Raw genomic sequence first — 22,067 nt, forward strand, 5'->3', positions numbered from 1 at the left:
TGGAATTATTCAGTCTTTCATATTGATGGTGATTTGCCTGAACCATCTCAGCATAGTGGTTTATGAGACTGGCATCAGCGAAGTGGAAATAAATCAATGCCAGTGCAAAGATTATATCGGAGACGGTGGCAGCATTATTGCTCCTTTTTTTGGCGAATCTGCCACTGTCATTGTCTTTTGTGTTTATGAGACTGGCAGCGGTGAAGCAGAACCACCCGATGCGATGACAAGCTTTGATGGTGGTTTCCCTGAACCGATCTCAGCATCGTCTGTTTCCATTGCGATGGCCAGCTTTGCCTTGATGACAAATGTTACGTCATTGGAGATTTAAAACACTGGACGTGAAAGATGTAGGACTTCGATAGCTACATTGAGGTGCATCAGCAATGAACAACAAGCTTTCGAAGACACTGTACCGGGTTCAGCAGTAAGTGCCAGGTGCGAAAGTTTGGCGAAATATGTCGAGCCTACCTGCATCTGGCCAGTCCGGAAAGGGAAATGACGCATCCCTTCCAATCTTTGTCGAGTGTCATCCTGCCCGGAGTAATGTCCAACAGTTCATAACGTATTGTATCTGAAGGTTCCGTTCACACGGTAGGAATGAAAACCGATCTCGTAGTCGACGTTCAAGTGTCATCGCCTATCTGCTTAAAATTTTTCGAAGCGCAAAATTATCAAAGTCATCTTTTGTTGTCATCTTTTTCCCAATTAACGATTTTTGCTCTTATTTAAAACCATGCTTGTATGCACGTTCGTGTGCAGGAAGTGTGATTACAAATGTGGTAAAATAAGAAGCAGGATATAGTTTGGCACTCTTAAGGTTAACTTTATATTTTTCGACACGAGCTTGAACGTGTGATTAGAAATGTGGTAAAGTGTGAGCAAAATTAGACACTCATTGTTTTCAAACTTAAGTCCGAAACCGACCAGAAGAGCCAGGTCTGGCTTACATCATCATTGTTAATCATATACAGGCCAGTAAGTTCATGAACACTTGTATTTATAGTTTTATAAATAAACAATAAGCAGATTTCTACTGTACATAGCATGAGGAGTTAACATTCAATCAATCATTTTATTTTTCGTCATTGGCGTGGTGGGGACGAACAAACAGTGCAAGATATTAACATGCGCTAATGCACGGAAAAAGTGACAAAGCCTAGAAGGCTTAAAATTTGCTTAAAAAATTAAAGGAAAATAATCATGGTGTCAACTTGCTGATGACAACTAGCATGGCCACGAAACACAGAAATACAGCAGCTAAAAGTTCCACCTAGCCAGGTTATCCAGATTAAAGCAGACGAGCAGGCGATATTTTCAAGCAACAGATTGCTAATCTTTTATAGGTCCAATGCTGTACATCAGTGGATGGGAAAATAAAACACACCGTAAAAGAAACCTCATCCCAGACGAAAGCCCGGTTTCTTGTGGCCATATATATTGTAACAATATTGGGCGTTGGTGTCGAGACCTAGATTGTACAGCACAATTGCACACTGATGATGACCTCTGTATAGATGTGATGACGTTGCTACTCGCTACATGATGAAATCTTCTTTGTCAGGCACATCGACAACTATGAATCAGAAAGAGAAGTTATGACGTTGTCGTGATAGGTGGTGGTGTTGTGGAAAATCTTTTTATCTGAAACCAATGGATCGAAAGGTGTTTCAGGATCATTTTTCAATCAAATGACCAGATCTGTAAACTCCGATCTGGACCAAAAACCTATCCGTAATTATTACACGAAATTTATCTTATAGTCTATTTTAATTTCAGATTTTTTATCATATAGCAATCAGTCTCAAAGTGCAAAATAATCATGCACATGCTGGATGCTTACTGATTTGTGGTTAAACTTTGACAACTTCAATTTAGTAATAGATGGAGAGGCAGCTTGTGCAGATAAACAGCTACTTTCAAATCGTTAAAGAAATCACATAGAATAATATGGTAAGCTTATAGGCGATATATAAATACTGTACACTAACTTGCACGTAATTGATCCTTTGTTAGTCGGAGGCCGGGATGAATTCCTGAGTGTGTTCCATCTTCAGAAGATTGGAATGCTCTGTCTCCGATTTTAGGCTACTGCAGCCATGGTATGCTGCTTCCTTCATGTTCAAGACAATAAGACAGAATTTTGTTGGTTTCACTTGACTTGCTGTCTATTTCTTGGGCGAAGGGTTGAAAACCTTTCTGAGAATTCAACTGAAGATCATTTAGTAGGAGTGTAACGAAGATTTTCCTTGGCCAGGAAACGTCCCGATTTTAGGGCTAGTCGATTAGCCGATTTATGCTCTCCTATCTTTTATGCAATCCTTTAATAAAAACAAACGTCTTTCTTGTACTAAAACCAAATGTAGACTGAATCAACTCTTGGTCACCAAACCATCGTACCATCCATCATCATTAATCAACGAGAAAAAGGAAAACGGATATATGACATGCTTCGGGTAAGATTTGTAGGGAACAAAGAAAAACGTGTATGTGCATCTACAACTACAATTTCCTAAAAAAGATAAAAAGGGCCAAAACGGTAAACTATTACTACACAATAACAAACTACAACGCAAACTAGTGCTTAAAAATTTGGATTGTGAATTGAATGAAGGTCTAAGAACCAAATCTGAATTAATCAAAAATCAGTTTTTCTTTTGGCAATTCGTAAAAAAGTGTTTCCTTCATACTTAAACGCATTTATTGGAATAGGCAACCGAAATATTTGTTCAATTTGAGTTTACATCGCGAAACCAAGCTTACACGAGTCGCCATGAAATAAACCACATCATGCCAATTTGACACTTTCAAATAAAAATAAAACTTATGTGATCTGTGGTGGCCTACTTGCTTGAAACCCGGTATTTAAATATAAGTGGTCGTTATCCTATTTAAAGAGATTGGGCATGGAATTTTCAATGCAGAAAACACTAAATCAACAACCTGCTACAGGCAGTAGTGGCTTTTGGGTGAAGCGACCGAGGTGTTCGCCTCTGGTCCCCATTCTACAGCCTCCCTGTTTGTGTATACACGTGCTCTAAAACAATAAGCGTTTGTTACCATAAAAGTAAATTAAAAGCCAGGTTCATTATCACTATAACGGCGGGTCGTGTCACCACGAAGATTAAAACCGATTTAATAGAAACAATAGTAACAGTATAACCTTAAAAACTAACAGTTAAATGGAACAAGTCAACATACACTCAGTCTCGGGCCACGGTCACACGACTGTCCTAAAACAATCAACCGACAGCACGAATAACTATATCCAGATCGCTCTCCTCCTTCTCTGTCAGTCTCTCCAAACCAATCAGCAATCTGACTCTTAGACAGTTGACGCCAAGACGGGAAGTATTAAAAATGTGTGTGGTGCAAAACAAACTCTTCTTAAATACACAATTTTGCCGAAGGCTGAAACACTTGTAAAAAAACATAAACCTAAAAACGCAATAAAATTTGTTAAAAGAACAAACAAACAGAAACGAGCTAGCAGCATCGAAAACACAATAAATCATCACAGTCGAACTTTTCGTCATGCCTTCGCTAATGCTCCAAATAGCGCGTTTCAATCCCCACGACTTGCAATAAGGCACTCTTGGGTCTTACTCGACGTCCGCCTAGAGCTGTGTCTGCTTTCGCATACGCTGTGATCGCTGAGACAGCGATGCCTGTCAATTCACTTCTACCGGGCTTGGGTCGATTGCGAAGCTCTCAATATAGTCGCATAGTCTTTTTTGCTCACCGCCTGATTGAAGAGTGTCTGTTTCTTCATCTCTCTCGTTCGCTCATCGCAGTGGTATTGTCACCAAATTTCACGTTTGATAATTCTTTGTATATTAGCCATGCTGACAGGCGTGTTAATGTAGCACTGCACTTTGATATCTTTTTAGGTTTATAGTTAGATGTATTCTACGATGTGTTTTTAAATGTGTATTAAGATGTATTCTGCCGGTATTGTTGCCGCCATTCTTGCACACAATGTGTGACTCCGTGTTTAGTATAAGTAATTCATCAATATGTTACTTGTGACTCTTTTTATTGTTTTTTATATGTTTTTTTGCATACGTACACGGTTTACGTCTTAACCCACAGCTCCACCCGAGACACCCCCCCCAGGTTATTCTGTCCGCAATTTCTAATTTCACTACATAAGTGTAATTGATTACGCTGTGGTTTGTAGGCGTGTAGGCGAGTAGGCGATATATAACTATACTAACTTACACGTAATTGATCCTTTGTTAGTCGGAGGCTGGGATGCATTCCTCAGTGTGTTCCATCATCAGGAGATTGGATTGCTCTATTTCCGATTTCACTGCAGCCATGGTCTATTGTTTCCCTCATGTTTAAGGCAATAAGACAAAATTTGGTCGGTCTCATTTACTGTCCATTTCTTAGGCGAAGGGTTGAAAACCTTTCTGAGAATTCAACTGAAGATCATTTAGTAGGAGTGTAACGAAGATTTTCCTTGGCCAGGAAACGTTCCGATTTTAGGGCTAGTCGATTAGCCGATTTATGCTCTCCTATCTTTTATGCATTCCTTTAATAAAAACAAACGTCTTTCTTGTACTAAAACCAAATGTAGACTGAATCAACTCTTGGTCACCAAACCATCGTACCATCCATCATCATTAATCAACGAGAAAAAGGAAAACGGATATATGACATGCTTCGGGGAAGATTTGTAGGGAACAAAGAAAAACGTGTACGTGCATCTACAACTACAATTTCCTAAAAAAGATAAAAAGGGCCAAGACGGTAAACTATTACTACACAATAACAAACTACAACGCAAACTAGTGCCTTAAAAATTTGGATTGTGAATTGAATGAAGTTCCAAGAAACAAATCTTAATTTATCAAAATTCAGTTTTTTTTTGGCAATTCGTAAAAAAGGGTTTCCTTCATACTTAAACGCATTTATTGGAATAAGCAACCGAAATATTTGTTCAATTTGAGTTTACATCGCGAAACCAAGCTTACACGAGTCGCCATGAAATAAACCACATCATGCCAATTTGACATTTTCAAATAAAAATAAAACTTATATGATCTGTGGTGGCCTACTTGCTTGAAACTCGGTATTTATATACATGGGGTCGTTACCCTATTTAAAGAGATAGGGCATGGAATTTTCAATACAGAAAACACTAAATCAACAACCTGTTATAGGCAGTAGTGGCTTTTGGGTGAAGCGACCGAGGTGTTCGCCTCTGGTCCCCATTCTACAGCCTCCCTGTTTGTGTATACACGTGCTCTAAAACAATAAGCGTTTGTTACCATAAAAGCGTTTGTTACGATAAAAGTAAATTAAAAGCCAGGTTCATTATCACTATAACGGCGGGTCGTGTCACCACGAAGAATAAAACCGATTTAATGAAAACATTAATAACAGTATAACGATAAAAACTAACAGTTAAATGGAACAAGTCAACATACACTCAGGCTCGGGCCACGGTCACACGACTGTCTTAAAACAATCAACCGACAGCACGAATCACTATATCCAGATCGCTCTCCTCCTTCTCTGTCAGTCTCTCCAAACCTATCAGCAATCTGACTCTTAGAAAGGTAGCGACAGTTGACGCCAAGACGGGAAGTATTAAAAATGTGTGTGGTGCAAAACAAACTCTTCTTAAATACACAATTTTGCCGAAGGCTGAAACACATGTAAAAAAACATAAACCTAAAAACGCAATAAATTTTGTTAAAAGAACAAACAAACAGAAACGAGCTAGCAGCATCGAAAACACAATAAATCATCACAGTCGAACTTTTCGTCATGCCTTCGCTAATGCTCCAAATAGGGCGTTTCAATCCCCACGACTTGCAATAAGGCACTCTTGGGTCTTACTCGACGTCCGCGTAGAGCTGTGTCTGCTTTCGCATACGCTGTGACCGCTGAGACAGCGATGCCTGTCAATTCGCTTCTACCGGGCTTGGGTCGATTGCGAAGCTCTCAATATGGCCGCATTGTCTTTTTTGCTCACCGCCTGATTGAAGAGTTTCCGTTTCTTCATCTTTCTCGTTCGCTCATCGCAGTGGTATTGTCACCAAATTTCACGTTTGATATATCTTTGTATATTAAACATGCTGACAGGCGTGTTAATGTAGCATTGCACTTTGATATCTTTTTAGGTTTATAGTTAGATGTATTCTACGATGTGTTTTTAAATGTAGGCTATATTAAGATGTATTCTGCCGGTATTGTTGCCGCCATTCTTGCACACAATGTGTGACTGCGTGTTTAGCATAAGTAATTCATCAATATGTTACTTGTGACTCTTTTTATTGTTTTTTATATGTTTTTTGCATACGTACACGGTTTACGTTTTTACCCACAACTCCCCCCGAGACAACCCCCCCAGGTTATTCTGCCCGCAATTTCTAATCTCACTACATAAGTATAATTGATTACGCTGTGGTTTGTAGGCGAATAGGCGAGTAGGCGATATATAACTATACTAACTTACACGTAATTGATCCTTTGTTAGTCGGAGGCTGGGATGCATTCCTCAGTGTGTTCCATCATCAGGAGATTGGATTGCTCTATTTCCGATTTCACTGCAGCCAAGGTCTATTGTTTCCCTCATGTTTAAGGCAATAAGACAAAATTTGGTCGGTCTCATTTACTGTCCATTTCTTAGGCGAAGGGTTGAAAACCTTTCTGAGAATTCAACTGAAGATCATTTAGTAGGAATGTAACGAAGATTTTCCTTGGCCAGGAAACGTCCCGCTTTTATGACTAGTCGATTAGCCGATTTATGCTCTCCTATCTTTTATGAGCGTTCCTTTAATAAAAACAAACGTCTTTCTTTTATTAAAACCAAATGTAGACTGACTCAACTCTTGGTCACCAAACCATCGTACCATCCACATTCATTAATCAACGAGAAAAAGGATTCGCGGGTAGCGTGACATTCTTCGAGAAGAGTTGTAGGGAACAAAGAAAAACGTGTACGTTTGTCTATAACTACAATTTCCTAAAAACGATAAAAAAGGTCACAAGTGCCACAACGGTAAAATATTACTAAAAAATAACAAACTACACCACAAACTAGTGCCTTAAAAATTGTATTATATAACATTAAAATGCAGTGCTTCTTAAAACAAGTGCGTAAAGATATTCTCGTGACATCTCACCCCTTCCCGCTGTCATTCCTGCCCTCGGGAAAATTTAATTTCTCTAACTCACATATTCCGAACGATTGCGTTTTCTTTTTAATCATCAGGCGTGCCGTTATTGACTCTCACCGCTACATAAGCGTGGCACCCATCAGTCAGTATTGTATAGATTTTGCCACCACCATTTTACCACCTGTCTGCCGGCGCCGTACACTTTTGAATGGTGCAAATCATATTTTGCGGCAAAGAATCCTTCCTTCTTTTCGCCGTGAACTGGGCGTCACCCTGTGAGGTCACTTGACACCGGGCACTTTTATTGAAATTTCTGATTCTCCTTTGTGCCCCGGCAATTTCGTTTTCAACCAGAGTGATCACTTCTTTCTGACTGCTTTGTTCCAGTCGTGGATGTGCGTTGAACATCAATACATCCCGCGAAAGTAAGTTTATGCAATCATCAAATGCAATGGCCTGTCTGCTGCCAGCGAAGAAATTCCTGCCTATTGTTAAATTTGCGGATAAAGCTTCTGACGATTTGTGGCTCTTCAGGCCACGTAGCAATGCCAAGTAAAGTATTTCGTTCTTTATGGTGTCTTGGTTCTCTCCCCTGTAGGTCATGTTGCCCAGCTTCTTTAAGGCATTGACAAATGAGCGTGTTGACTCGTTCAGTCCTTGTACCCTGTCTAACAAGTTGATCATCAGCTTGTTAATTACAACATTGGATTGTCGAATTTCAAAAGATCTTTTTATCAGTTCACCGTATGGCAGATCAAACAGCGAAGCATCTCTCCCGCGTACGTCCCAGCTTAAATCTTCATCGAAGCTGTTAATTAGTAGATGCTTCTTCAAAGCAGAATTCGCTTCAATAGTCATACAATAAGAGTCGAAACGTTTGAGAAAACTTTGGAAATCCTCGTTGGACTTATATTTTTGGTGGAGGAATAACGAAATAGATAACAATCGTCAAATTCCAACAAGTTAGATGATTAATTTCAGTGACTGCGGAATCCTGGCGCATTCGCCAATTGTAACCAAGATTTTCCTTAGCCAGGAAAGTTCTCGCTTTTACGGCTAGTCGATCAACCGGTTTCTGCTTTTCTAACTTTTATTAGCATTTCTTCGATAAAAAAAACCATCTCTCTTCTATTAAATCACAATGTAGACTGACCCAACACTTCCCCAGCTGAGTGCAACAGCACACAAAAACAGATTCCACCGTTGCCACGCACTGAGAAATTAAACGCGGGACGCTAAATACAAATTAGGCCTTAGAGGTAGCGATGTAAGACGTCACAGACTAAAAACATGTGTACACATGAATAAGTACAATACGTCAGCACGTGAGCAAACATAAGAAAACCTGACGAGCTTGCATACGAATGAGACAATACACAACGCGAATAAAAACAGAAGTTGACCCACACATTGAACAAATTTAACCTACAAGAGTGGTGCTAACAAACCGTGTACAATGTGAACAATTGACTCCCTGATTGGGTAATTAAAATGCAGGTTATCTAAAACAAGTAACAACTAACCGTAAACAAGTTATTTACAAATTTATTGACGCAATATTAAAATGTGTTGGTCCTGAAACGGGTGGGTAAATATAATCCCGTGACACTAGTTTGGATTTTGGCACCGTTTGGGACTTAGGTTATCGCTTGCGCATTTGTGTTATTAGGTTTATAGATTGGTTGGTTTGTTTGTTTGTTTTAGTTCTTCTCTGTACTTAGAAGAGTTTCTTTAGTTAATATAATTTGCTTTGCGTTTGTATTTGTTGTCTTGGAGCTTTGAATTATTATGATTGGTTTATTTTGCCGCCGGTAGGTGTCGTGTTTGCTTTGATTTTTACAGTATTGGGGTTTAACACCGTTGAAAGTTGTTCTTGTCGCATTTGTTGCGCGCACCAGGGGTGCCGCTGCTTCTCCCGCTAATTACAAATCCCCCGTCCAGTTTCTCCCTAAAATGTTCAGAGTACATGGGGCAGTTCGGTTAGTGAGTGTTGGTGACAGGGCGTTGTCTCTACTCCATGCTTTTCCATTGATCTTTTTTCTTCTATTTTTAGCGTTAAGTCGATGCCTCTGTTGTGTGCAGTTTTTAAATATAAGTTCTCACCAACACTCAGGTGTGACTCTTTCACTGGGGTTCGTCGTGAAAGGAGCTACTGACCTGGCTAAACATCTGCGTTTTACGTAACACATGTCTTTTGCGTGCTTGCTTTATGCTGTGTGACTTGGTGTCAATCTGTAACACACTTTACTTTCCTGGACGTCAGCGTTGATTGATAAACTTGGCATAAAACAAGCAGCTTATGCGCAAATTACTAATACAAGTTTGTTGGTCCTTTGTTGGCTAACTATGTCGGTCCAAGACTACAGTTACGTTGCTTCGGGTTTCGGACCGAAATAGAATAGTCCCTGTATAGTGTATAGCGATATCTACTTACTAAGTTGTGTTCATATAACTCACTCGTATGTATGCTGGTCTGCTGTTTATAACAAAACACCGTTAATGTCGTCAACACGGCATTGTATGCATCGGTTCATAAACCAATGTCTTGTAAAAACTAGGGCTGGAACAATTTGGTCGGCTAATAATAGCCGCTAGCGACTAAGAGCTGTTGGCGACTAAACATTTTCTATTAGCTATTAGCCGAAAGCGTGTATGTAGGAAAGAATTTGGACCAAAATTTTTGGTAATACATTAATTCAGGGAATTTTGTTACTCTGTTAATCATTTTAATGCTGGAATACCAACTTTGTGGGCTGGCATAAAATAAGTTGCTAATAAAACACTTTTCATCACATTTATCAATAATATAGCAGTTTTGTATATAGCGATTTTGTATATACAATAATATAGCGATTGACAATGTGACATGACAATTAGCGACTATGGTGGCTAACGGTAAAAGAAAATCGGCTAAAATTCCCAGCCCTAGTAAAAACAACGCGAATATTTACACGTGGATAGTATAATTGAATGACGATGTGGTGCCAAATTTGTACCGGTCATTGTAACGTAAAGATGTCGCATGACTAACAGTTTGTCTTCCCGGAAAGTAATTTGTAAGGTTCGTTTAGTTCTTTGTAAGGTGAATTTGTAACCTTTAGTTTTACTTGAATTGGACGGCAATCTCCAAGATTTTTGAATGAAAAACTCACTCTGACTGATGGACATTTACACGTCACAATGCTCGGAACAAATTTGACATAACAATCATATTATGACGTGCGGTATAACGGAATGACAGAATGAATATATTATGACGTAATACACGTGGCAACTTACAGTTACAGTTTGCTGCGTTGCCGGTCTAAATACAGTTCAATGTTTATTTGGTTGGTTAAAATCAACTAATGGATTTCATTCAGTCGCAACGAAGTTTCATTTTAGTTTCTTTAAGAGATTCATCTCCTCCCTTCCAATCCTTCCAAATAATTCCATGATAACTTCCACTTGATTGACGCATCCAGACTCCATTGAGCCTGGAATGGGAGCAGTTGTTAAACCACCATCCTTGAGATCCTCCACGGCGAGTTGCGCAGTTTCCACCACTAATATATTAAAACATGAAAGATTGAAATTCCTTTTTTGCATCTATTTATATTCCATCTTATACGTTACTGGCAGGATATAACTGAAAAACCTACTGAGGTAGTGGCACTTAATGTTTATTGAGTTGAACATATTTGTAACAAAACATAAAAATACGTACCTGGAATCGTTATCGCTATCTTCTGTCGAGAATGGGTGACCATTGTGATATGCTAAACTGTCTCCTGCATTTCCGCTGTATCCAGAAACACGAAGCCGATATAAATTTTCAGCAGATTCGATCGAAAACGAGCTGCAAAAACAACCACTTGCTTTAAAAGATTAGAATCCAGACAACTAAGTTGTAATTTACTCAACAAAGTTTTACGCTGATTAATAAATGTAAGATTTTCTACATCTTCGTTATTTATGTCACAACAATCGTCTTATGACCTATAATCGGCGTAAGCTTGGTTTCCATGGAAATCCCACAGCTCTATCTTGAGTCTGCATCCCCCTCCACGCGTCATCTGGTGAATGTTGTCGAGTCCTGTAAGTAATGAAGCACGAATAATAAAAACAAAAAACATCAAAATAAAATGCGTTTAAGTTGAACTAACTTCCTCTTACCAAGCCAAAATTCCCCATCAATCTGGCCAAAACCGTTCGCATAGTCGTCCCATCGTCGCCCGAAACTAACACTTCCGCCAATTCTTCTTTGAAAAATCTGTTAGTAATTTGATTTTACATATTAGCCCAAGTGCAATACGTTTAATTTATATGTTTAAATAATCTTCAGTTTATTACGTCATAATACAAGAATTACGGCAATATTTACACTTCGCTTACAATACGCAAGATATATCTCGTTAAGTTGGATCTCTTATGCGAGTGGCATGTTCATATTTTTGCCAAAATTTCAAGTTAAGAAAATTTTAAACTCATATTATAGGTAGCTGTTTGCTGCAGGTGATTTGAGGGAAACAAATCAGGTTTACGTGGCGCTGGTTGAATTTCGCCCGTTTTCACTGCAAGCGACTTACGCAGTTCAATGCAATTGTTTCGCATGCTGCATAAACGAAGCGAGTTAGACACAACAGTAATGTTGGCATGCAACAGAGTAATTATTAGCGTACAGTGATTTTTATGCATCGTGGCATGTGACTCAATGTTGGCTTATGATGGTCTCTGCACAACCGCACACGACTAACACTCCCACAGCAATCATTGTTGCATTGTTGCAGATAGTTGCATTAAACTTACAAATACACAGTTATATTAAACAGTTTTCAATCCAATTGTTTGAGTTTGTCGGTAAGCGTTTTCGAATCAACCGCAAGTTGGCAAACAACCTTCATTCAACGTTATGGGAATTAAGTTTCAGAAAAGTGGAAAAAGGCAAATTTAAAAAGCGCGAATGCGTGTGAAAAAAAATTCATTGTCGCTTTTGTTTTCTTACATTCTTGTTACAATGCAAATGAATAGCACATAACGCATTGCCACTTTGAAGTCCACACAACTTGATAACTATCGCTTCAATACTACACAGTAAATGTATATACTTCTATATAATCTTTTAAAGCTTTCAATATTACTGTAAGTTCAATATAATTTGTAAGCTATTCTACTTATAACTGTGGAAAGCCTTTCACTCACCGTCCATCCATCCTCGCAGTAAACTTCAATTCCACTCGTCAAAGTGCGAGGACCGTTGCTTGTTGACGTAGCACAGGACGGAGGTGGAACAAGCTCCTCGATTTCTGGAAACGATTTTTTGTTGTAAACAAGATTGAACTTTTCCAGCAAGGTTCCAGTTAAAACTCGATCGTATTAAGCAATAGACATACAATTAACCAAGATAACAAGCTTAGACCATAGCGTATGAGCGCTAGATAAGTGGTTGCGCGTAGATTGTAAAGTTTCTGTAGTTTACATCTTTTGGTTGGTTTTTTGCGGAATTCTTTATGCTTGCATGAAAATTGACGATGGTTAAAATTATTAATCTATGATCAGAAATCAACTTACTTGCCAGTCTGGTGGCTAGGTCGGTTACTAGCGACCCCAGAGCGCACGATTCTCCTTGCATCCCCTTCTGTCCAGCTTCTCCGGGTTCTCCTTTGGCTCCTGGATCCCCCTGAGCTCCCGGAATTCCGGATTTTCCAGATCTGCCGACATCACCTTTGTCTCCTTTCTGCATGCTTGAATTGTTTACGTCATCATCACAGACAGTGGTAAGGACTTGACGACATTGTTGCGAGTAGGTCATCATGACGAAACAAGCCAATGAAAACAGAAGAATCACTCCTCTCATGGTTGACTATGAAGATCTTCCGTTGAAGTTGATGAAATGAAATCCCACCAAATCGCTGCTCTGTATATAGCCGTCTGTTGAAGCTCGTGGCTTCCAAAATGACGTAGAAAGTTCTCGGAAATAAGGTCGTCAAATTCGAAGATCACGTCATCATGGCGCCTTATCCAGACCAAAATTATGTTGTTTGTGAACACAAAAGCAGTAAAAAGAAAAAAAAAAAGTGAGAAAATTTTACGTCAAGAAATGTGGAAAACTTGCGAAAAGCACCTGTTTTATTTTCCTGGTCATACTCAAAACAGATCCATTGACGTAATAACTTGATTGTTTTCCGGGAATATTCACAAAACACGTTTCGAACAACTTTGCTTGTGACGCAAGATTGCTTATCCAATCATAGTCTGGCTCCGGTTCTGCATCATCACAAGCTGATATGACGCAATCCAACTCATTGTGACGTTATTTTCGAACATTATGGAAAGTTGAATTGCTTTGAAAACGATAGGAATAAGTTTAATTGTTATTATCAGGTTTCGTTATTGGCTTTTCTTGGCTACAAAAACCTACTCGAACGTCAAATAACGAAATGCTTATTGTTTCGTATTACAGTGATATTGGCAAAGAAAGCATCGGCCAATTTCTTTACGAGATGTATTTTCAGCAACGTAGCAAATTATTTCCTCAAGTCAACGAATATGTTTCTGCTGGTAATTGTTCTATGGCTGTGCTATGATTTGTTTCAGAACATCTTATTGGTTAATTGCTTGCTAACAACACCAACACCTGTTAAACGATGCAATTTCGATTCAATCATTTGGATTAGAAACATAAATTGTGGAAACATATCACTTAAGTTTACACGACACGCAAATTCCTATTTGAGGCGGCAAGGGTCGGCTTGCTTAGTGGGTATTTCTCGGGCACATGAAGCTTGTGTTTAGGTTACATGCTCGGTCGCTTAAAACGGATAAAAAATATTTTATTCCGGCTGATGGTGGTTTCGACTTAGGTAACTCCCCATAACCATATAAGCCGGTTTAGTAAATTGAGTTTATAGCGCTTGTTTGTATGCTCAAAGCTCTGACGACGTCCGAAATAAATGGCGTAAAACTTTACATGTGTAAAAGATATGTCCATAGTACGCAGTCAGGTTCTTATCGAGGTAACGGCAGCCGCAACAACCAGGCTTTCTTCAGTCACTACTGCAATGACTTGCACGGTCAATCCCACCATTTAGTAAAACGGGAACAACAATTAGAAAGTTAACTGCGCGCTGGGATGTCAAGCCAGTCACATCTCGAATCCTTCCTACCAAAGTCAGTCACCCTTCCCGTTTTAACATGCGGTACCTCGACCTAATCAACCGAAGAGAGAGAATAAAATCAAAGTGACGACCTTAGGAGTTAGGTCCAAGCAAATGAGACTTGCGTGTGAACAAAACAAACGGTACAGTGCAGGGATTGTGAACCAATGACCTGCGTTTTCAGTGACCCACTTGTCGTTTCAAATATTATAACAAAATATGAACAAACGTTTCAGTGACAAACATGGTAGTAAATATTTGCCAGAAGGCCCAGCCTAATTTTAATCTAGTACCGGACTGAATTTCCGTACAGCACGCTGGCACTACTACTCGGCCCGATGTATTGCGTTATCATGCCTAGTCTTGACGTTTGTGACGTAACAACGCTCTTGTGCTGTTCATTGTTAGCAAATCATTTTGCTGATTTTCACCCTTCGTAGTGATTGCCTGATGACGTTTAGGATAACTCATAAATTTCAGAAAATCAAGGACCGGGAATCGCCTCATCCCAAATATAAGGCTGCAGGTGTTAAGCTGAAAACTACACATTACCAGCCCAGGAATCCACACAACTTGCAGAGAAGATGCAGCAGCAAGTTTCTCATCGATCTTGACATTTAAATAAATCCATGACCTCACTTCTATCTTTTCCAGGTTAAAGTTTCATCTGTGACTCGTTCAATTAAAAAGGTTCGTCACTCTAACGCCACCCATAGGGTCTAACTTCATTTTCAAAACAACGAAAAATGAAGTAAGTTCATTCTGTGAAACTCTTAATTACGTAAATAAATACTCAAACAGTGAACGCAAATTGAAATAAGAAAAATATATCGTTACACATGCAATTAAAATAGGTTTTGGTCAGCTACTAATAAAATGGTTAATTGTAACTTTCGCTTAGAATTTGACATCGATGGTCGCACTTACTCCAAAGGGGCTGCATGCTACTTGCAACATTGACGTGCCTGGTGAGAATTGAGAAATGAAATTATGCTTAAGTACAGAGATAACTGAAGGTAGAACAAGGTGCTATCACGGTGTGTTCTGTTGTTTTTTTATTGAGAAAGGTATAAGTTTAAACTCCCACAAGAATTTTTGAGGAGGAAAATGTAACTTTCAACAACCCACTAAATAGAGAGTTTGCAAAAGCAATGATGAAATACATTTATCCAGTTCAAATTACAAGTTATGTGAACTTTCAGAAAGATCATGCAGATCTTTGGTTGAAGTCCTGTGCGAAGGTTTATGTCAGGGTTGGAAAACAATCAAGTCTTTCAAGATATGTTGTGGCCTGCACACTGTCAAAAGTCGTTTTACATGTACAGTAAATTCCTCCTTGAGACAGATACAGGAGGTAGTGAAAAAATTATAATCGGCGATTGAACCCGGCCTAAGAACTTGAAACCAGGGATTTGGAAGATGAACATTTTGCTGAACTGGTTCTTGAATAAACTGAAGGAAAAACCCAATCGAAAAAAGTAAGTAAATGAGGAAGTTTCCCAACAGAATCAAATTACTAACTTAGTTGGAATAATAAACGTTTTAAGAAAATGCAGTAATTTTTAATTTCAATCCACGACCATGGAATTAACAAGCGTTTGAAATTAACATTCGCTTTGCAGGTGTATGGGTAGTGGCTAATTCAAACAGCAAATGCATTGCAACGTTGTTTTTAAAAAAATCTCACTATTTGAAGATTTGTTATTATTAGAACGCGCATACACGCTAACAGAGCATAAGGTCAATGAACAAAGCAACAACGTACTTCGTCATAGCCTGGAACTCACTGACAGGAAACAATCAAACTTTTGAATGAAGCAAACTGTTCCACAAACTTAAACGACGACAACAGGGCCACAGCATTTGAGGTGATGATAATATGAAGTATCCATTATGCTATAGCAGGAACGTATAAACTTTATATAAATGCTTTATTATAAATCGACTCTAACAATCTTAGTTTGTGTTATTTCTACAAAACTTACACAAAATCGAATGGTTGCATAAACTTACTTCGTGTACTTTTCAAGAACCGCGCTTAATACTTTGGTAACCACTCATGCGCGACGCGATATATTTTTCATGATTTGTCATTGTTGTTGACCAGTGATTATAAAATAAACCTACCGTATACACTAAGTTGGGTTGTTTGTTGATTTCTCAAATTTTAATTGTTATATTCTTTCTATTTCTAACGCATATTGCTTACAGAAAGACGTTTACAACATTAAATTATTATGTTGTAATTCTTAGATACCGGAATGGTTATGTTACGCATTTCTTGTCGTGATCCTCTAACTTTCCATGTGACCATAGATGACGGGGATTCGGCAGCCATGGCATGCTGGAGGTCATGGAGTTCCTCAAACCTGATACCCAGACTGACCAGAGTCATGATCCATTGGTACTCCTATAATGAGACTTATCAATCTAGAAACTATAGACGCTTCTCAGAGGTGGGCAGTATGTCCGTTGAAACAATGTTCCCTCTAAGCTGCGCGTGTGCGCAAATGCGCACTGCTGACACGGTCTCCGCGCACAGAAAATCTGTGCTGCGCACAAGAAAACAATCCAACCTGAATTGAAAATAAAATAAACGCATAATAATAATGGCCACAGTGCGCACGTGGCACGTCTGATGTTGCTCACAGTGGTCCAAGGGACCGCTCAGGAAGTTATTGTGTTTGCTCAGACTCGTGAAAAATTAGAGGGAACATTGGTTGAAAGTATCGTCGGTAACGGTACCGTTACTTGGCAAAAAATGTACCGACGTTTCCGGTATTCGGTAGGCTAGTATTTAAAAAAGTAGTTCGGTACTTCTTCGGTACTCGGTACCGGTACATTTTGTTTAAAAGATGCTGCTGCAAATGCAATGTTTGCCGCTATTATGACCCGGTAAAGGTTACTCCAGGTCAAAACATATGTGACGTTACTCGCTTGCAATTTTACTGGATATTTGTTGACTAAAAAAGACCAACAGATGCTAAAATTCACATTAAAGGTTTAATTAACACATATTTTTGAAGACATATGAAATACGTACGTTAAAAGTATGAAATATTCACGTGAAAAGTACCGAGTACCGGGACTGATACCAAATACAAATTTCTTGAAGAAGGAATTCGGTTCAGAGAATCGGTACTTTTTTTAAAAGTACCGACGGTACTGAAAAAGCACTGTTGCACAGTAATTCGGTACTATAGTACTGCGGCACTGCCCACCTATGACGCTTCTCTAGGCGCAGAACTGGACCAATTTGACACTTAATTAAGTGATCCGAATGTTTCAGGCAGAAACCGGGTCAGACGCTGAGTACGTATTTGGAGCAGAGATTTGGAAGATACACATTTTGCTGATCAGGTTCTTGGATAAGCTGAAGGAAAAGCACAATCTAAAAAAGTAAGTAATTAAGGAATTTTCCCAACAGAATATACTTACTAACTCAGTTGAAGTAATGCTCGTTCAAAGAAAATGCAGAAAATTTTAAATTTAATCCATAGCTATGACACCTGACAGTTTGAAAATATTCATACATCAGGTGTATTACCTTATGGATGGTGGCTGATTGACACAGCAAATGCATTGCAACGTTGTTTTTTTAAAATTCACATACGTACTTGATAGATTTGTCATTATCATAACGCTCATATACGCTAACAGAGCACAAGGTCAATGAACAAAACAACAAAATACTTCGTCATAGCCTGGAACTCACCGACAGGAAACAATCAAACTTTTGAATGAAGCAAACTGTTCCACAATCTTTAACGACGACGACAGGCCCACAGCATTTGAGGTGATGATAATATGAAGTATCGATTATGCAATAGCGGGGCTTGCTATAACTTTACATTAACACTCTATTATAAATCGACTCTAACAATTTTGCTTCACACTATTTCTTGTGCATTTATTCATAAAATCAAATGACGTCATAAACAATACTTTATGTACTTTTCCAAAACCGCGCGCGCTCATTACGTGGTGATCACTCATGCGTGACGTGATATGTTTTCCATGATTTCATCAGTTTAGTTAATTTTCGTGTTTTTATTTTATCACTTTAAACATTGTGCAGTAGCTTACTTCAACTTCTCAGTTCACAAAAATACCCGAACATCTATTGATTGGTCATAAATGACAACAAGCGATTTTAACATTGGTCCATATGATACATTTACTTTGCTTTGCTTTGGTATAGGACGTGAGCCTGTTATTTTCCATGTGACCATGTAACCAAATTTTCTCTACCAGGTAAGCTCCCCGCTTAACGGCTAGTCGAATAGCCAGACTGTCTCATTTCTACAAGTCTTTCTTAGATAAAAACAAGGGTCTTCACTTTATTAAAACCAAACGTAGACTAACTCCACTCGTCCAGCCGAGCGCGACACCTCACAAAACACAAATTCCACGTAATCAAAGAATCAACGTGGGACGCTGAATACTAATTAAGCGCTCGGGGTAGCGAGACGAGACGTCACTAGTGAAAAAATACGTGTACACTTAAACATGTAAAATATAGCAGAACGTGAACATGCATAAAAATGACTAATGTGAACAACAGTGAAATAAAACAAATATAGACTACGTAACCAGACAAACATAAAAATGATACAACAAAAAGAACACGTCCGACTAAATCAATCAATAAAAAGGGGTTCAGAAAAACAGTGCACATTGAGATTGCTATAAAACGGGTGCCTAAAATAAATCTCGTGACAACCATACATGAGCGCAATTCGACAACCCTGGCATGCTGGATATCATGGAGTTCCCCAAATCTGATACCCAGAGTGACCAGAGTCATGGTCCATTGGCATCCCTATAATGAAACTTATCAGTCTGGAAACAATGGACGTTTCTCTAGGCGCAGCACTGGACCAACTGGACACATGAAGTGTTTGGCAGAAACCAGATCAAACGCTGAGTACCTAGAGCTTCCCAGCAAAGGACGAGACGTGGGAACATATTCACGATCTCCTCCACAAAAATGATCAAAAGACTTCATCGTCTTTAATCCACATCCAGCTCTTATAATGAATCCAACCGATCTGCCGCTGATGCACCAGGTGTGTCTTCACCTACCGCCAGCAAGCTTGTTTCTGATTCACAGTTGTCTTGTCCATAAAACCGTTTGCAGTGGAGTTAGCAAGAAAACCTTTTCCATGCGAAAATCTTGGAGGAGTTGAAGAAAGTTCAAGCAAGATTGGGCTTTTCCGGCATTGGAAGAAGCTACATTGATCTATTTTTATGTTTCAAGGCAATCCAGGTCTATTCAACAACGCTGTGAGTTCTACACTGAGTTTTCTGATCACGTGTCCTTATACCTTTCGGCTGACAAATGCGACTACCGATCTGCTATACCAAAAGCATCCACAAGGTTATCAAAAGTTAAAGTTAAGGACATTAACTCAGAAATATGATTGTATATGTGGCCACCAAACCCATCAAATAATTGAAATCCAAAGTTGAGTTGATTTAAGTTTGTAGTTTAAGGTATGCTCATATTAAAGCCACAATTTTTACTGAATTGTTTGTATTTGACAGATTCTCGTCTCAACATTCCGCCATCAGTCATTTCGCAAACTGTCGCTTTTTTCTCATGGGTATGACGTGTGGCGATATGGCTGAGTAATGGAATGCAGAATGAAGTCAAAATTATTCTTTGTCAACATCAAGTGGTCTGTAACGTAAATTTGTGAAATATTGCACAAAACCTTTCCAATTATTTTTAGTGCTATACATATGCAACGTATTGTGGAAGAAGCATTGGTAGAAGCAACGTGGATATATTTTGTATGTTTTAGGTCGATCCAGATCTGTTTCACGCGAGTTCTACGCTGAGCTTTCTGGTAATGTGTCCTTATTCCGTTCGGCTGACAAGTGCAAACGCCGATCAGCTAAAAGCAAAGCATCCAAGGTCAAGAAAGGTTAAAGTCAACGACAATGAGGCAAAAACCAAACTAGGTCACAGTTAAACAAATTTACTTGTACAACTTACATATGCATGACGTCATATATAATTTATTATTTTATGTATGTGTTGCAGATTACTTTGATGAGTGGTCTTCAAAGAATCACACTCCTTGCTACTCACAAACTATGAGGTAGTCTAGTTAATCATCATTTCACTTTGAATCTGTGCAAGATGTTGCAATAAAAACTGAAATACTTACGTTACCATTCTTACGATTCTAACCGTTATATTTACTTCTATAGCACAATAAAGAACGCGCTCAAACGATTAATGAAAAAAAAGTAGCTAATACCAAGGCTTTAAAACTTGGAAGGTAGCAAAATACAATAATGCGATGATATGAATTTATATATGGCCACCAAACCCATCAAATAATTGCGATCCAAAGTTGAGTTGAGTTAGTTTGCAGTTTAATATATGCTCATATTTAAGCCACAATTTCTACTGATATTTTTGTTTCACAGATTTCGGTCTCAATGCCCCGTTGTCAGTCATTTTGTGAACTGTCGCTTTTTTCCCACGGGTATGACGTGTGACGATACCCACGAGTCATGGAATGCAGAATGAAGTCGAAATGTCTCTTTGTCAACATCAAGTGGTCAGCAATGTAAATTAGTGAAGTTTTGATCAAAAACTCTTCCAATTGCTTTTAGTGCTATAAATACGCAACGTATTGTGGTAGAAGCATTGGTAGAAGCTACATGGATATATTTTGTATTGTTTCAGGGCGATCCATTTCCGTTTTCCGTTTGCCGCCTGTTCTACGCTGAGCTTTCTGGTCATGTGTCCTTATACCTTTCAGCTGACAAGTGCGAGCCCCGATCAGGTAAAAGCAAAGTATCCAAGGTCATCAAAGGTCAACATTTATCACGAAGAGGCAAACATCAAATAAGAACAAACAAGGTCACAGTTAAACAAATTTACTTGTACAACTTACATATGCATGATGTCATATATAACTTATTCTTTTATGTATGTGTTGCAGATTACTTTGATGAGTGGTCTTCAAAGAATCACACTCCTTGCTACTCACAAACTATGAGGTAGTCTAATTAATCATAATGTCACTTTCCATCTGTGCAGCACGTTGCGGGGCATAAAACATTCAAGATATATGTTCAGCAAACCTACGAAATAATCAAGTTCCAAAGTTGAAATGAGATAACTTTGTAGGACTTTAAAAATTCTCATATTTATGCCACAGGTTTTACTTTACGTATTTTGTTTCACAGATTCCATTCTCAGATCTCCGCCCTCTGTCATTTTGTAACCTGTCGCTTTTTATCTCACGAGAAGAGTTTGTGACGATACCACTGAGTCATTAAATGTGGAATGAAATCGAAATTACTCTTTGTCGACATCAAGTGATCAGCGAGGTAAATAAGTTTAAGTTTTGTTTCAAAAGTTTGCTGCCCATGGGTGACTGCATACTCTGTAAAATCCGGAGAAATATTTGTTCCAGGATGCAGATAATCAGGATAAGAGATGGTGTTCATGGTCCGGGAGTGTTATTCGTCGGGATCCGCTTAGATCGCAGCCGACCACCTGATGTCTGATGGACGGACTATAGCAAGCGGAGGACCAAGACCTGTCTTTGTTATGAGTATGGAACCGAGTTATTTGTTGAAAACTCTTCGATCAAACGCTGGATTATGGCCGATTTTTGTCTTCAAGACTGGGACTGAGTGGTTGCATTTAGGCGCTTATTTTTATAATTTCATGGTCGTTACTTTAAAATCCTTATGTTTATTTCCGGGTGTTTCTTGCCCGTGTGTTGCATGTCTTTTGAGCACTTGCTTTGTACTATGTTACTTGTCGTCA

The 22,067-nt window shown here is 38.8% G+C and overlaps 3 protein-coding genes across 12 annotated transcripts; 1 reads left to right on the forward strand and 2 right to left on the reverse strand.

Annotated features, from left to right (window-relative positions):
• Positions 1-1,042: 1,042 nt before the first annotated feature.
• Positions 1,043-8,348, reverse strand: LOC143450813 (uncharacterized). Of its 7 annotated transcripts, none has more exons than XM_076951530.1 (6): positions 6,470-8,348; positions 5,436-5,655; positions 5,160-5,253; positions 3,202-4,728; positions 1,992-3,037; positions 1,043-1,576 (listed from the first exon to the last, which is right to left on the reverse strand). In XM_076951530.1, exon 1 carries the CDS (start codon positions 7,989-7,991, stop codon positions 7,308-7,310), a length of 684 nt encoding a protein of 227 aa, XP_076807645.1. In that variant the 5' UTR covers positions 7,992-8,348; the 3' UTR covers positions 1,043-1,576; positions 1,992-3,037; positions 3,202-4,728; positions 5,160-5,253; positions 5,436-5,655; positions 6,470-7,307. The 7 variants fall into 7 exon arrangements, with proteins under 7 accessions (XP_076807645.1, XP_076807641.1, XP_076807643.1 ...); XM_076951526.1 differs by having other exon boundaries at positions 3,202-4,537; positions 4,617-5,253; XM_076951528.1 differs by having other exon boundaries at positions 3,202-3,411; positions 4,222-5,253.
• Positions 8,349-9,840: 1,492 nt separating this feature from the next.
• LOC143449089 (microfibril-associated glycoprotein 4-like) lies at positions 9,841-13,126 on the reverse strand. The gene is made up of 6 exons (XM_076949154.1): positions 12,684-13,126; positions 12,315-12,418; positions 11,289-11,385; positions 11,112-11,208; positions 10,840-10,971; positions 9,841-10,678 (listed from the first exon to the last, which is right to left on the reverse strand). Exons 1-6 carry the CDS (start codon positions 12,967-12,969, stop codon positions 10,492-10,494), a joined length of 903 nt encoding a protein of 300 aa, XP_076805269.1. The 5' UTR covers positions 12,970-13,126; the 3' UTR covers positions 9,841-10,491.
• Positions 13,127-14,071: 945 nt separating this feature from the next.
• Positions 14,072-22,067, forward strand: LOC143450698 (uncharacterized). Of its 4 annotated transcripts, XM_076951347.1 has the most exons (16): positions 14,072-15,020; positions 15,171-15,237; positions 15,472-15,747; positions 15,981-16,137; positions 16,523-16,673; positions 17,559-17,668; positions 17,930-18,065; positions 19,530-19,649; positions 19,817-19,950; positions 20,077-20,236; positions 20,319-20,376; positions 20,711-20,853; positions 20,973-21,149; positions 21,232-21,289; positions 21,479-21,622; positions 21,709-22,067. In XM_076951347.1, the coding sequence occupies exons 9-12, from the start codon at positions 19,909-19,911 to the stop codon at positions 20,811-20,813; spliced, it is 363 nt and encodes a 120-aa protein (XP_076807462.1). In that variant the 5' UTR covers positions 14,072-15,020; positions 15,171-15,237; positions 15,472-15,747; positions 15,981-16,137; positions 16,523-16,673; positions 17,559-17,668; positions 17,930-18,065; positions 19,530-19,649; positions 19,817-19,908; the 3' UTR covers positions 20,814-20,853; positions 20,973-21,149; positions 21,232-21,289; positions 21,479-21,622; positions 21,709-22,067. The 4 variants fall into 4 exon arrangements, with proteins under 4 accessions (XP_076807462.1, XP_076807460.1, XP_076807461.1 ...); XM_076951345.1 differs by lacking the exons at positions 14,072-15,020; positions 15,171-15,237 and having other exon boundaries at positions 15,245-15,747; XM_076951346.1 differs by lacking the exons at positions 14,072-15,020; positions 15,171-15,237 and having other exon boundaries at positions 15,245-15,747; positions 20,711-20,844.

This window comes from Clavelina lepadiformis, chromosome 3 (assembly GCF_947623445.1).
Source record: "Clavelina lepadiformis chromosome 3, kaClaLepa1.1, whole genome shotgun sequence".
In the NCBI taxonomy this organism is placed as follows: domain Eukaryota; kingdom Metazoa; phylum Chordata; class Ascidiacea; order Aplousobranchia; family Clavelinidae; genus Clavelina; species Clavelina lepadiformis.

What these genes read in the sequence shown, in the direction of transcription:
- LOC143450813 (XM_076951530.1), bottom strand. Translation starts at nt 7,991, where the DNA reads ATGACTATTGAAGCGAATTCTGCTTTGAAGAAGCATCTACTAATTAAC.
- LOC143449089 (XM_076949154.1), bottom strand. Translation starts at nt 12,969, where the DNA reads ATGAGAGGAGTGATTCTTCTGTTTTCATTGGCTTGTTTCGTCATGATG. An exon ending in CCTAGCCACCAGACTGGCAA is followed by an intron (nt 12,419 to 12,683) that starts GTAAGTTGATTT and finishes AATCGTTTCCAG; the next exon opens with AAATCGAGGAGCTTGTTCCA. An exon ending in CAAGCTTACGCCGATTATAG is followed by an intron (nt 10,972 to 11,111) that starts GTCATAAGACGA and finishes TTGTTTTTGCAG; the next exon opens with CTCGTTTTCGATCGAATCTG.
- LOC143450698 (XM_076951347.1), top strand. Translation starts at nt 19,909, where the DNA reads ATGCAGAATGAAGTCAAAATTATTCTTTGTCAACATCAAGTG. An exon ending in TTCTTTGTCAACATCAAGTG is followed by an intron (nt 19,951 to 20,076) that starts GTCTGTAACGTA and finishes TGTATGTTTTAG; the next exon opens with GTCGATCCAGATCTGTTTCA. An exon ending in TGCTACTCACAAACTATGAG is followed by an intron (nt 20,377 to 20,710) that starts GTAGTCTAGTTA and finishes TTTGTTTCACAG; the next exon opens with ATTTCGGTCTCAATGCCCCG.